The 14,218-nt window shown below is 54.8% G+C and overlaps 1 protein-coding gene across 1 annotated transcript; it reads left to right on the forward strand.

Moving 5' to 3' along the window:
* LOC111151127 (E74 like ETS transcription factor 3) lies at positions 1-4,627 on the forward strand. The gene is made up of 9 exons (XM_022508914.1): positions 1-127; positions 574-744; positions 1,102-1,323; positions 1,565-1,651; positions 1,847-1,966; positions 2,161-2,250; positions 2,428-2,544; positions 3,475-3,670; positions 4,315-4,627. Exons 2-9 carry the CDS (start codon positions 582-584, stop codon positions 4,427-4,429), a joined length of 1,110 nt encoding a protein of 369 aa, XP_022364622.1. The 5' UTR covers positions 1-127; positions 574-581; the 3' UTR covers positions 4,430-4,627.
* The last annotated feature ends 9,591 nt before the right edge of the window (positions 4,628-14,218 follow it).

Consider the following 14,218-nt stretch of genomic DNA (forward strand, 5'->3'; position numbering starts at 1 on the left):
CTATTTAGGGCGGGAGGGGAGTGCGGGCTAGACTCCTCAGAGCTGGCTACCTTTGCCTCCTGGATTTCTCGCCTGCCTGCTGTCCCTTAGTCCTGCCTGCCTGCCACACCCACACTCCGCCCCTCAGGTAGGACCACCACCTGTCGTACTGCCCAGCCTGGGCCCTGGGAAGCCGGAGAGGGGTCGAGGGGACGTATAGCTCTTAACCCACCTGCAGCGGCTCCGCCTGTAGGGCCCCTGAGCAGGAGTGTCGGGCGGTGGGAGTGCCCTGAAGGTCGCAGAGGCATGGTGTCAGGGAGGGACAGAGTGGCCCTGACTCTGCCAGTCTGACTCAAAGGGCCAGGGATGGGGGGTACTGAGGAGGGGGCCCAGCAGGAGGCCTGGTTCCCACAGCAGGCTCTGCGGTCTTGGAGCCCTTCATGAAGAGGGGGGTATCCAAAGAGATATTGACCTTCACCATGCGCCCCGCCCCCACCCCTTGAGGCTCCTCCTGGCCCAGGTTCGGCTGGAACAGAAGAGCTGGAGGGTGAGGGGAGGACCCTGGCCCTCACCAGCCTTGGCCTCCATCCCCAGGTAGCCTCATGGCTGCAGCCTGTGAGATCAGCAACGTCTTCAGCAACTACTTCAGTACTATGTACAGCGCAGAGGACCCCGCTCTGGCTTCTGTCCCCCCTGCTGCCACCTTTGGGGCTGATGACCTGGTGCTGACCCTGGGCAACCCTCAGATGCCACTGGAGGGCACAGGTGGGTCTCGGCAGGTGGGGCGGGGTGTTTGGGGAAGGGAAAGGCAGCCCTCTAGGAGCCTGTTAGATAAATGGGGAAGTCAGGCAGGGACGAGGGTCCCCTCCACCCCCCCGCAGCAAATTCCAGCACTAGGGGCTGGGGTGACTTGTAAGAGGCTGAGGTACTGAGGCTGAGGGGCAGTGAGCGACCGTGAGGTGCTGGGCGAGGGCGCTGTGACTGCCACCCCTGCTCCCCCTGCTGGGCAGGGTCTCCAAGACTTGGGCTGGTGGGGGCAGGGGGGATGCACACGGAAGCCCAGATGGGCAGCGAGGGTCCGGGTGGCTCCGGCTGAACTGACGCTTGCGCGGTCCCTTGCAGAGAAGGCCAGCTGGTCGGGGAAGCAACCCCAGTTCTGGTCAAAGGCCCAGGTTCTGGACTGGATCAGCTACCAAGTGGAGAAGAACAAATACGACGCAAGCTCCATCGACTTCTCACGGTGTGACATGGACGGGGCCACGCTCTGCAACTGTGCCCCCGAGGACCTGCGGCTGGTCTTCGGGCCTCTGGGGGACCAACTCTATTCCCAGCTGTGGGACCTCAGTGAGTCCAGCACCCCTGGGAGCCCAGGACTTGGAGGGGGAGGCCTGCCTCCTGCCTGTCTCCCGCTCAGTTAGGGTGGCTGGCCTAGGGACCGGTCCACACCCCTGGCCGAGGCCAGCACAGCTGTGGGAAGGACCTGGAGCCCCAGGCCAATGAGCACAGACAGAGAAAGAAGCCCTGAGGGGAGGGGGGACAGTGGGATGCCTGCCAGGGCTCTGACCCCTCCTCGATTCCTAATCAGCTTCCAGCTTTCCTGATGAACTCAGCTGGATCATTGAGCTGCTGGAGAAGGACAGTATGGCCTTCCAGGAGCCCCTCGGCCCCTTTGGTGAGAATTCATTTTCTCCATCATTCCCTAGCTTGTCCTATCCCATCTCTGCCTCTCCCCAGAGCACTAGAGCTGACTCTCTGTCTCCAGACTTTCCCCCAACTGGAAAAACAGCAGGTCACTGGCCCTCTGGGGAGCCTAGTGTCCCTGCCTGTACCTCTGAGTCCTCTCTGAACCCTTACCTCCTCTTCCCAGACCAGGGAAGCCCCTTCAGCCAGGAGATGCTGGAGGAGTGCCGGCAGGCCAGCCCCTACTTCCCGGGCAGCTACGGCCCAGGAGCCCCCTCCCCCGGCAGCTCTGATGTCTCCACGGCAGGTGAGATCCCTCTTCTGGACCACAGCCTCCCTTCCCCCACAAATGCCCCGCAGCTCTTGGTTCCCTGCACGAGAGCCCAGGCTTTCTGGGAGGAACAGGAGCAGGCTGGGCAGTGTGTCCTGAGACCCCCAGCAGCCAATCCCCCAGAAGGTGTGGGTTGGCAGGGGGACTCACTCGGACCCCACCTCCCCTAGGGACCGGTACTTCCCAGAGCCCCCACTCCTCAGACTCCGGTGGAAGTGACGTGGACCTGGATTCCAGTGACAGCAAACTCTTCTCTAGGGGTGAGTGCGGGGAGCCTCCTGGTCCTGTGGGGTGTCCCAGTGGGCAGTGTCCATGGCGCTGGTCCTTCCCCTCATCCCTGCTCCACTGCAGGGTTTTCCTCCTGGGTAAAAGCTACCCCCTTAAGTCCCCCCCGCCCCATTCCTTCCCCTCCTGACCTTGCCCCTCCCCTGTCTTAGATTGCTTTCCCGACTATAAGAAGGGGGATCCTAAGCATGGGAAGCGGAAACGGGGTCGGCCCCGAAAGCTGAGCAAAGAGTCTCGGGAGTGTCTGGAGGGCAAGAAGAGCAAACATGGTGAGCTCCTGGGGTCACCCCCTTTACTCTGAGGCCTGGCGGGTTCCTGGGGGTGCCGCTGATGCTTTCTCCTCCTGTGTTCGCTGGCTGTCCACACTGCTCCTCCCTCCCGCCATCATGGCTGCGCATGGGGCCTGAGGCTGTGTGGTACTGGTCACCACCTCCTTGCAGAGCCTGGGTCGGTGGTCCTGGAGATGAGGGGAAACTGAGGACCCTGGAAGAAGGCCCCAGGGACTAGAGCCCAGGTGCCCAGCCCACCCACTCTAGTTCTCTCTGCACTTGCTCTGTCTTGCCTGCTGGGACACCCTCAGTGGTGTGAGGGGGCAGCTGGTGGGTGCTGGGAGGGCCTGCGGGGCCACAGGGGCTTGGGCAGAGGACCGTGCCCCCGCGGCAGGCCTCAGGCCCCAGTGCGCGCCAGCCAGACGCTGGGAACCACCAGGAACTGCCAGGAACCGCCAGGTGATGTGACCCCGAGCGGCTCCTTGCCTCCGTTTTGTGCTGGCAGTCTCCCTTCTCCCCAACACTGGGCCTGGCTGCTTCTTATCTTCAGGGGACTCTTTTTTCCAGAAAGCTGTCCCCTCGTCCCCCAGGCCAGGGCCAGTTCTCTGGTCCCGTACTTGCCAAGCTCTCACCACCTATGAGTGTGTCTGTTTTCTCATGGTGGCACCCACCGAACTGTGGGCTCCTTCAGGCAGTCATGTGTCTCAGTCACTGTCCAGTCCAGCCAGACACAGGATCAATATTTGAGCATAAAACAGCTGTGCTGTGTGAGGGGCAGTCCCCGTCTGGTGGGGGAGGCGGGAGGGGAGCAGGCCTGGTGCGGCATGGCCACCCGTGCATGGGCCGCGTTCTGGGCCCAGCGGGGGCCCCACCACCTTCGGAGGAGAGAGCGGCCACCCTGGCCTCTGACCAAAGTCTCCGGCCTTGCAGCCCCCAGAGGCACCCACCTGTGGGAGTTTATCCGGGACATCCTCATCCACCCGGAGCTCAATGAAGGCCTCATGAAGTGGGAGAACCGGCAAGAGGGCGTCTTCAAGTTCCTGCGGTCAGAGGCGGTGGCCCAGCTTTGGGGCCAAAAGAAGAAGAACAGCAGCATGACCTACGAGAAGCTGAGCAGAGCCATGAGGTGAGTGGGCACCCGGCCCCCGTGGGAGCTGCCGGGACGGCTCGTCCACGCTCCCCCGGCCCCCTCTGACCGCCACCCTCCCGACGGGTTTGAGTCCTGTCTGCTGAGAACAGTGGCTGCCTACTTCGTGGGTTAAAGGATGACACGGAGAGAGCAGTAGGCTGGCAGGGCAAACACAGGGGACCCTCTGACAACATTCCTTTGCATTATCTGCAAGGCTTGTCCTGAGAAAAGTTCTCTGTGGTGAAAAGAGCGTAAGCCAAGGCCTCCACCGAACCTGGCTCTCCCCCTCTTGAGTCGATTCAATTGCATGTCTGACCTCAGTGTCCCCCTGAACGATCACTAAGGTCACTTCCAGCCCTAAAACCACTTGGTTTCATGATCAAGCCCCAGGGCAGAGCCATAAGAGCCACAGAAGCACGGGTGGCATCAGGGACCATGGACACCTTCTAGGCCAGGGTGCTGTGACGGGCGGAAGGAGGGTGGGAGGAAAGAAGAGGAAAGCTGCCGGAAGTGGGTCAGGCTCAGGCTGGACCCCATTGGGCCAGGCCCTGGGAGGATAACGGGCCTGGGGTGGGGGAAGGGCATCAGCAGTCCGGGATGCCCCGTACCTGGGCACTTCTGACCCCCCTGTCCGCACGCAGGTACTACTACAAACGGGAGATCCTGGAGCGGGTGGATGGCCGGCGGCTGGTCTACAAGTTTGGCAAAAACTCCAGCGGCTGGAAGGAGGAGGAGGTTGCTGGGAGTCGGAACTGAGGGTCCTAATGGGACCCAGGACTGAACCCACGGACTTGAGGCCTGCAGCCCCTCCTGGGACGACCACCAGGCCCTCACCGTTCGGGCATGCTGGGGCCGGGCCACAGAGAGAAGCTGAGGTTCTGGTACCTTGTTCAGCCATCATCCTGGGATCCGGGGCTTGTGGCCTCTCCTCTCCGCCCTGCTCTTGGAATAACGAGCCCTGGGGTTTGAGGTGACTTGTCGGCTGACCACAGGGGCCAGCATCACACCCCTTACCTGGTGCCTCCTCAGACCCCACCCAGACAGCAGCTGCAGACGGTGCCCTCCACCTCCAGAGGCCTGCACTGAGTCACGGAGGCCCAGGGAAGCAACAGGGGCACCGTGAGAGAGGGGGCTGGGCAGGGTCCTCCTGCCTCCGGCTTTTGGACTGGCTTCCACCTCAGTGCTTGGACTCCGCAGGCAGGGGTCGGAGCACTCCCTAATTTATGTGCTATAAATATGTCAGATGTACATAGAGATCTATTTTTTTCTAAGACATTCCCCTCCCTGCTCCTCTCCCACCACGTGTTCGTGGTCAAACAGACTGTTCTAGGCCCTCGGCAGGGCCGGTGAGGGGCAGGGAGATGCCAGGACCCTCAGGATGGGGCTCCTGGCTCCTCTCTCCTGTGAATGGAGGCAGAGACCTCCAATAAAGTGTCTTTGGGGCTTTTTCTAACCTTCGTCTTTGCTCCCTGTGTACTGAGATTTGGATCTCCAGATTGGATGAGGCCACGGGGTTGGAGGAAGGGGCCAGAGCAGGCAGGTTACCCGGCTGGAGGGGAAGGCAGAGGCCGGCTTGCAGGGTAGGGACAGGTGTCCTAGAGCAGGAGAGCTGGCTCTACAGACAAGCCGCCCCGGGGGCTGGAGGGCAAGCAAAGGAAACAAGGTGAGACTGAGAAAGTGTCCCAGGCTCTGTGCAAGCAAGGGCACGAGCCGGACACCAGGCCGGCCCTGCTGCTCCCGCCAGACATCGGCTCGGTGACCTTGGCCAGGTCAGCCCTCCCAGCCTGCTTCCGTGCTGTAAGGCTGGGATTTGGATCCGATGCTCTCTAAGAAGTCTAGAATTAGCTACCCAACCTTGCAGAATAGACACCTTGGATTCCAGCCGTGTTGGCCATAAACGGAGAAAACAAAACGGAGATGAGTACTTGGTGAGAAAGAAGGGGGGATGGGATAGACGTTTGCCAGCCTAGTGTACGCCAGGCACTGTGCTAGACGGCCGCTCAGCCCACCTCCTCTTCTCCCAAAAAGGGAGAGGGAGGTTTATCCCTCCCATTCTACAGATGCAGAAGGTGAGGTTCAACAGGGCCAGTGACTCCCCCAAGGCTGCCAGGACAGCACCTTGGTGCTCAGTAGCTTTTCCCCTGAGGGTGTCCCCAGGGTTAGGGCTCTTCCGACTTAATCCTCAGTACATTCCAGAACTGTGTTACTCTGTCTCCCCAGTGACCCTGCAGACAGGTTCTTGGAGAGGACGTTTTGCTAACAGGGGGTGTCTGGTTCCTCATGAAGGGTATCTTCCATTGGAAAGCTCCTTAAGTTTAAGGCTTCAGATTCCAGAGAGCACATTAAAAAGGCATGTTGTAAGTTTGGAATGCTCTTTAGTTGTCTTAGAAATACCAGATTATTCGCTGAAGGCTGCGGGTAAGGAAGGGAGCTTAGAAAACCAGACGTGTGGAAGATGGGCTTGCTCTGGAAAAACACTAGCAAAAAGGAAAGTAGGGAAGTTGGAGAGGATGGTGGGGTCACCATCCAGATGCTGGAATCTTCTGGAGCCATTTTGGGCAAAGTGTTCCTATAGCTGTACTGGCAAGTTAGTTGAGGAGAGTAAGGGGAGGGGTTGGCCTCAAACACCCCTGGCGTCCAGGCCCGTCAGGCCGCCTCTCAGCTGGGGAGCCTTCGGCGACTTAGCCTCAGAATGACCTCATTTCTTGGAAATGAAGACATGCTAGGCACTGTGCTAATTTCTCAGCCCATGTTATTTTGGGGGGTCTTACACCCTAAAGAGAGGTGACCCTGGTCGCCTGAAGTTGCCTAGCCAGGAGTGCCGGCCGAACCTTAGGGACTCAGAGAACACTGCCCCGATTGTCAGTGTCTTCAGTTCTAAAATGGAGTCGCCAGCCCTGGGTGTGCACCAGAGGGTCTGAGGGGGAGGGGAGCTGGGACCCTGGGGCCGGTGGGGCCCCTTCATCCTCTGCCGAAGGGCTGGGAGATGGCTCTGGGCCCAGCACTACACTTCAACCTTTGTCCTGCCATTTTCTGTTTATGAGGTGCTTTCCTCATCCCATTATCTCATTTTATCCACACCATAGCCCTTTGAGGAGGCTGGGCGTCCCCGTGTCCCTGTTGAGGCTAGTGGCTGGTCCAAGGTCACCCTCCCCGCCAGGTGAGCGGGAAGCCAGATCTGAGGGCTCCTGCCTCTGTGGGGGCCCGGATGGCAGTAGCCCCATGCTGCAGCTCTGGGAGGGGAACTGGGAGGCCGCCTGGGCAGCCCTGGCGTTGGGGAGGCACAGAGGGCTCCGCTGCTCCCTGTAAGGGACTTCTTTTTTTTTTTTTTTTTGAGGGACATGTTTCTTATTCAAGATGTCTTTTGCCCCAGCATCACTCTCCACCCTCTTCCCTCTCAGGACACTGCAGAGCCCAGACACAGACCCCAGGCCTAGTCTTTCTCATTCCCCCTCCTTGCTGTCCTCTCCATCAGGTGTCAGCCCCCCCCCCATACCCCCAACTCTCACCAGCTCAGGAGCCACTTGGAACCAGAGTTGACCCACCCACTCCAGAGATGGGCCCGTCTCTGCCCAGGGGTGTGCAGCTCCTTGGGTGGGGCTGGGCTGTTTAGGTCCTGCCCCGGGGCTGCTGGTCACCTCTTATCTGCTTCTGCAACTGGGTGTGCTGCGGGGCAGGTCGGAGGGAGGTCACCCCTCCCGTGTTTGGGTGTGTCTGCTGGGGGCAGGTGGCGGGGGGCAGGCTTTGGCCCTGGGCCTCCCTGAGAAAGTTCCCGGATTCTCCCCACAGCCTACCCCTCCCCCAGTTCTGGGGAAGTCTAATTTTCCCTGCCCTCCTGGGTGAATTGAGTAAACTTGTTGTAGTTTTGTGAAGGATTTATTTCAGTCTGTTCTTTTGCTCCACTTACCTGTTTCCAAGTCTCTCTCCCCTGTGGGGCTGACAGGGCCTCCAGGCAGGGGCCAGGCTTACTCATCTCAGCACCTTGCACAGCACCTGGCACACAGAAAGTGCTCAATAAATATTTGTTAAACTGCCCGGTGACTCTACCTGCCTCTCCCTGCCCGGCCACCACCTCCCCCTAGGCACACACTGTCACATACTCACACATACATACACACTCACACCCACACACTCACAGACGTCACACACGTTCTCACACACGCTCATACACAGTTGCACACCCCACGCCCCACACACATTCTCACACACACCGCAGTCTCACATAGCCACACCACTCCCATACCCCACATACGTGCACACTCACATATCCCAGTAACACCCACACCCACTGTTGCATATCAGTCTCACTCTCTCACACATCACATACACTCACACATCACAGTCACACACACTCACACGTTAGTCACGCTGACATATGTCAACTGCACACACACTCCCACACACATCACAGCACATCACAGTCACACACACACATTAGTCACACTCATACTGACACATGTCCACTACACACACACTCCCACACACGTCATAGTCACACTCATACCCACAGCCTCAACATCCCCCCCAGTGGATTAAACCCCCAGGCTCGCCCTGCCTGAGCCCTGCTGTCACACTGCTCATCTCTTCCCTCTGGAAAAACTGACCTCCTCCCCCACTTTCCTTTTTTTTTTTTTTTTTTTAAGATTTTATTTCTTTATTTGACAGAGAGAGAGATCACAAGTAGGCAGAGAGATAGGCAGAGAGAGAGGGGGAAGCAGGCTCCCCGCTGAGCAGAGAGCCCGATGCAGGGCTTGATCCCAGGACCATGGGCTCACGACCTGAGCTGAAGGCAGAGGCTTTAACCCACTGAGCCACCCAGGTGCCCCTCCCCCATTTTCCTTAAGAGAGGGAGAGAGGGAGCTCACAGGGGAGGGGAGATCTTAAGCAGGCCTCAACGCCCAGCTCCGGGCATAACTTGGGGCTTGATCTCATGACTTCAGCTGAAATCAAGAGTCAGATGCTTGACTGACTGAGCCACCCAGGCTCCCCAGGTGACCCCCTTTCTGAAGCATTTCCTGCCCTCTGCTCTGCCCTTTCTCCTCACCAGATGGGCTCAGACTTTCCCTCCACTCAGGGCCAGTTGCATAATTTGCAGGGCCCGTGCAAAATGAAGACTTGGGCCCTTGCTGGGGTGTCTGGGTGGCTCAGTCAGTGAAGTGTCTGCCTTCAACTCAGGTCATGGTCTCAGGTCCTGGGATCAAGCCCTGCGTCAGGCTCCCTGCTCAGCGGGGATGCTCTCTCTTTCTCTCAAATAAATAAATAAATAAAATCTTTGAAAAAAAGAAACAGAAATCAGAAGATCTGGCAGAACTGAGTCAGCTCTCCCACTGGACCGCAGTCTGCAGAAGCAAGATCCGGCTGTCCCCTGTATATTCCCCAGTCCACCACACAGCCGCCACAAAAAATCTGGGTAGCCTCAGAGGCAGGAAGTCTTCAACCCCTTCAACCGCTGGTTGAAAATATCTACACCTAACCCCCTACCTGCTGCTCCCAGACTGGGAGCTCACTGTGTTCCCCTCCACCCAGCAAAATGATGGTTGTTGAGGATGTCAGTAAGTAAATGCGTGACGGCAGTGTGGTGTGGGGGGAAGGGGTGAGCACAAACAATAGTCGTGCTCACAGGTGTGGAAACCCAGGACACCTGGGTGGCTCAGTTGGTTGGGCATCCAATTCTTGATTTCAGCTCAGGTCATGATCTCAGGGTCGTGAGATAGAGCCCCTGCATTGGGCTCTGCACTCAGCAAGGAGTCTGCTTGAGGATTCTTGCTCTCCCTCTGCCTCTGCCCCTTCCCCCCACCAACACTCACTCTCTCTCTCTCTCTCCCAAAATAAATAAATAAAATCTTTAAAAACAAAAACAATATAGAAACCCAGCCAGCTCCTTCTACTATAAGGGTCTGGGATGGGGACCAGAGTCCTCTGATACTCACTAGAAGTCTCACATTTTCTTACCTCCAAGAACATTTTTTTTTCTTTTTTCTTTTGTGTGTGTGTGTGTGTGTGTCAGAGAGAGAGAGCGAGAGAGGGAGCAAGGGCAGACAGAGTGGCAGGCAGAGTCAGAGGGAGAAGCAGGCGCCCTGCCGAGCAAGGAGCCCGATGTGGGACTCGATCCCAGGACGCTGGGATCATGACCTGAACCGAAGGCAGCTGCTTAACCAACTGAGCCATCCAGGCGTCCCAAGAACATTTTTTTTAAGTCCAGCTTAGCGCATGGATATAATGAGCACTCGTGCACACTGGAGTGTCAGCTATGGCCTTCTGTGCTGGGCACGGCTGCTTAACCCAGAGTGCCCAAAGATACCAGGTCTGCTCAGCAACCTTGGCCCATCTAGGTAGCTCTCTCCCTGCTGAGGGGGAAGGAGAGTTGGCATGACCTCATTCATCTATGCAATAGCTCTATTATTATACCTATCTATTACTATGCAATAGCTCTCCCTCTAGTATTTCTTCCCTCAACCCACCTCTTTTCAGGAAGAACAGTGCCCTTAGTCCCTACATCATAACCATCTCCCAGTGATTTATAAAATAGAGCGCAAGATCCAGATGAACAAGCCCATTTTATAGGTGAGGAAGCGGAGGCTCAGAGAAGGAAGGTGACTTGCTCAAAGTCACACAGCATGACAGTGCAGAACCTGAGATTAATGTCGACAAGGGCCCCAAGCCATATGCCAAGTGAGTGCTTAATGTACCACATTCATTTATGCTCTCAGTGAGTGTTCAAGGAGCCTCTGCTGAGTGCCTGGCTCCATGCAGGGTGCAGGGGACCTGGCTGGGAAGAGGTCACCCAGGGATTGTAGAGAGCCCGGTCTGGAGCCCGAGAAATTCCAAAGTCGTGGACATGAGCCTCCCAGCAAGTCTGCAAAGTAGGATGAGCCCCTCGTTTCATAGATGAGAAACTGAGGCTTTAGAGAGATTCAGAAACAGCTCAAGTTTCCAGAGCCAGTAAGTTGAAGAAATCAGAATTTGAACCCTGGCTTCCTGACTTTCTCTCAACCCTGCAACCGACTTTGTTTTGAGAGGCACCAAGCAACGCCGATGTCGCTGACCAGTGCCTGAAATCCCACCATTAGATGCATGCTTTGAAAGGGCTCTACAATCTACAAACCCGCCTGGGATGAGGGGTTGCGTGGATTCACCTAGAAATGCTTTTCAGGGACTTCCTGATCCTACGGGAAGGATGGAGAGTGAGTTTTTAGTTTTTGAGATCCTTTTGGGGCCATCCCTTGGGAGTGCTGTGCCCCTCCTCCCTCTCCTCCTCCTCCCTTGGGCCCCTCCTCCCTCTCCTCCTACACGAAGGGCTGGGCTGGGGCGGCAGCAGCAGCAATTAGCCCAGCTCAGCTGCCCGTTACTGGAACCTTTGTGTCAACTCTGGAACTGATCCAGGAAACCATGCCCAGTGTCCCGCATGACTCAGCCCCACCTGCCCACCTCTACACCTGCGCCAACCTCAGTGACCCAGGCCTCAACACTGAGGGGAAAGTCCCAGCATCCTTTGGTCCATCCGTCACCTATCCCAGGGGTTTGCAAAGCATGCTGGGGTTTAGAGTCCTTATAGCACAAGCTTGGGTTTTTGGCTGATGTCTAGCCAGACAAAATGCTCCAGGCAGGGCCAATACTGAGGTTCAGAAAACTGAAATCTCTATGGAGAATGCAGACAGAAGCATCTATACTTCTCTACGATGGTTTGATATGAGAAACTTACAACCATGGGAGACACTACCTTTCACATAGCAAACTGGAAAAAGAATAATAAGAACATTCCTGATGTCTAGAGCTGTGGACAATGTAAAGATAAACTCAAACATGCCATGAACTGTTGGTCTAGGTGTGAATTAGGAGACACTTTCTGAAGAGCAATTTGACAAATTGTCTAAAAGCCTTAAAAAACCATGCATACCCACTTCACACAGCAATTTCATGTCTGAGAATTTTTCCAAAGGAAACAGCTGGATAGGTTCACAAAGATATATATGTACAAGGACTCTCATGGTGTCATAATTGCAGACAGACAGCAGTGACCCAAGTGTCACTCAAAAGAGGACCGGCAAAATTAACAGCAGGAGAGAGATTTATTCAAATACTAGACAGCCATTAAAGTGATATTTCAGAGCTATAATTATAGACATATAGACTTGTCCAGGATATATTATGAAGTGGAGGGGGGAGAGGCAGGTTTACATTCATCGTGTACAGAGTGATCTCACCTTTGTAAAATGTTATAGCTCTCTCTGGGTGGCATGATGAGAAATCACTTCATGTTTTCTGAAAAAAGTTAGATTATATATATATTGCTATGAAGGAAATTAAACCATTTCTTCTTTTGAAAAAGAAATTTAGGTATCAATGGGATTGGAAAAAGAATTCAGGGGCTGTTATTTACATCTCTCTAGACATTAAAAAAAAAAAGTCTCAGGGTGGGGGAGGGTGGTGGGCGCCTGCGGGTGGCTCAGTTGGTTAAGCGTCTGCCTTTGGCTCAGGTCATGATCCCAGGGTCCTGGGATTGAGCTCCACAGTTCATTGGTCAGGCCCCCTTCTCAGCAGGATTCTGCTTCTCTCTCACCCTCTGCCCCCCCACCCCCCATGCTCTCTCTTTCTCAAATAAATAGAATCTTAAAAAAAAGTCTCCAGGGTGTTTCTTCCTTTCAGTCACTCAGAGGCAAGAATGATTCCATACGATATGTTGAGAAAACTTTGGCTCTGAGAGATTAAGACTGTCCAGAGATTCGCAGCACATTATGGTGCTCTTTTATTGATTCTTTCTTTCCTCAGCTGTATTGTCTTCTGATGAGCCCGTTGAAGCCATTCTTCATCTCTGTGTCCATTTTTCAATTCCAGCATTCCTCTTTGATTCTTACAATTTTCCTGCCTCTGCTAAAATTCCCTGTGTGTTCCTGCATGTCGTCTACCTTTTCTGCTAGAGCCTTTAACATTTGGGTCATTATGACTCTCGTTCTACTGGTTACATTGTTTCTTGGCAGTGGGGCTTTTTTTTCCCTTTGATTATTTTTGTATGTCTCATAATTTTCACTTAATTATTTTTTAAAGACTATTTATTTATTTGAAAAGGAGAGAGAGAGAGAGAGAGAGAGAGAGCACAAGCAGGGGGAGGCAAAAGGACAAGCAGACTCCATGCTGAGCACAAAGCCTGACTCGGGGCCCGATCCAAGGACCCTGAGATCACGACCTGAACCAAAATCAAGAGTTGGACACCCAACCGACTGAGCCACCCAGGCACCCCGTCTCCTAATTTTTTATTAAATGCTGGACATCTGTGTAGAAGAGTAATGATTGAGATAAATAGTACATATGGCTGGAAATGGGTATACCTTCTCTGCTAGGTCATTAGGGTGTGACAGGCGCCCCTTGTAGTGCTCTTTAAAAAGTAGACAGATGCCTTTTCTATTTTGAAAAATAAACATTAGTAACTGAAAAAAAAAAGTAAAACAAGCAATACCTCTCATATTTGGGATAAGTTAACTAAAGTATGACTCATCTATTTACAATCTAGAATATTACGCCTCCATTAAAAATGATGATTCACTGAAGACTCTGCTGTGTGCCAGACATTGATGATAGGAAGGAAGGAAAGACAAGGCTGGTGCTCTCCTCCCGTCACGAAGTCGTATGAGTAAGCAGGTGTTTACCACACACTGGGATTCCTCATGTGATGAAAGTAGTTACCAAGTGATATTGAAACCAAAGAGCAGAGCAGGGAATCTGGAATGAGATGTGGGTGGGAAGATGAGCGGGAACTTGCCAGGGCACAGAGATGGGGCTCATCCAGGCTGAGAGAACATCACGTCCAAAGGTAAAGATGCACAAAGTGGTCTCGTTTGTATAGAGAATGGTAGGAGATTGAGTAGGAGGGTGAGCATAGCATTCCGGGCAGCGGTGGCAAAAAAAAATTGAGGGCAAGGGTTTGTAGACCGTAAAATGCTTTGTCAGGTCCTGAGGGTAATGGTACCCACGGAAGGAGTTGAGGTATTGGTAATGGAATGACAGAGTCGTAATTGCTTTAGGGAAACATTCCGCGAAGGGGGTTGAGGACGGTGAGGGCGGCGGAGGGTGTAGATTGATGGGGTGAAGACCAGAGTGATGGTGATGGTGGCAGAGACAGGCGTGGGGAGGCGCAAGGGGTCAGGAGATCCAAGGACGTCTAACGGGCAAAGATGTCTAAGGGGCAGGATAACAGAAAGGATCTGCCTCAACGATGGGTGACTCGGGCTGCCATTCTTCAGAAGAAAAACCCAATGGGCTGAGGTAGGCAGTGATCTGACCCTGCACTTGTTAGAACTGAGGGCTTGAGGGGGCGCCTGGGTGGCTCAGTTGGTTGGGCATCTGCCTCGGCTCAGGTCATGGTCCCAGGGACCTGGGATCGATTCCCACATCGGGCTCCCTGCTCAGCGGGGAGCCTGCCACTCCCCCTAGCTTGTGCACACACGCTCTCTCTCTGACAAATAAATAAATAAAATATTTTTTAAAAAAGAAGAATTGAGGGGCTTGAGATGTTTTGCAGGGAAGCATGTAGGAGAAAGATTTGAAGCA

Source organism: Enhydra lutris, unplaced genomic scaffold (assembly GCF_002288905.1).
Source record: "Enhydra lutris kenyoni isolate GAN:26980312 unplaced genomic scaffold, ASM228890v2 scaffoldscaffold25, whole genome shotgun sequence".
NCBI lineage: Eukaryota > Metazoa > Chordata > Mammalia > Carnivora > Mustelidae > Enhydra > Enhydra lutris.

What these genes read in the sequence shown, in the direction of transcription:
- LOC111151127 (XM_022508914.1), top strand. Translation starts at nt 582, where the DNA reads ATGGCTGCAGCCTGTGAGATCAGCAACGTCTTCAGCAACTACTTCAGT. An exon ending in GATGCCACTGGAGGGCACAG is followed by an intron (nt 745 to 1,101) that starts GTGGGTCTCGGC and finishes GGTCCCTTGCAG; the next exon opens with AGAAGGCCAGCTGGTCGGGG. An exon ending in AAGCTGAGCAGAGCCATGAG is followed by an intron (nt 3,671 to 4,314) that starts GTGAGTGGGCAC and finishes GTCCGCACGCAG; the next exon opens with GTACTACTACAAACGGGAGA.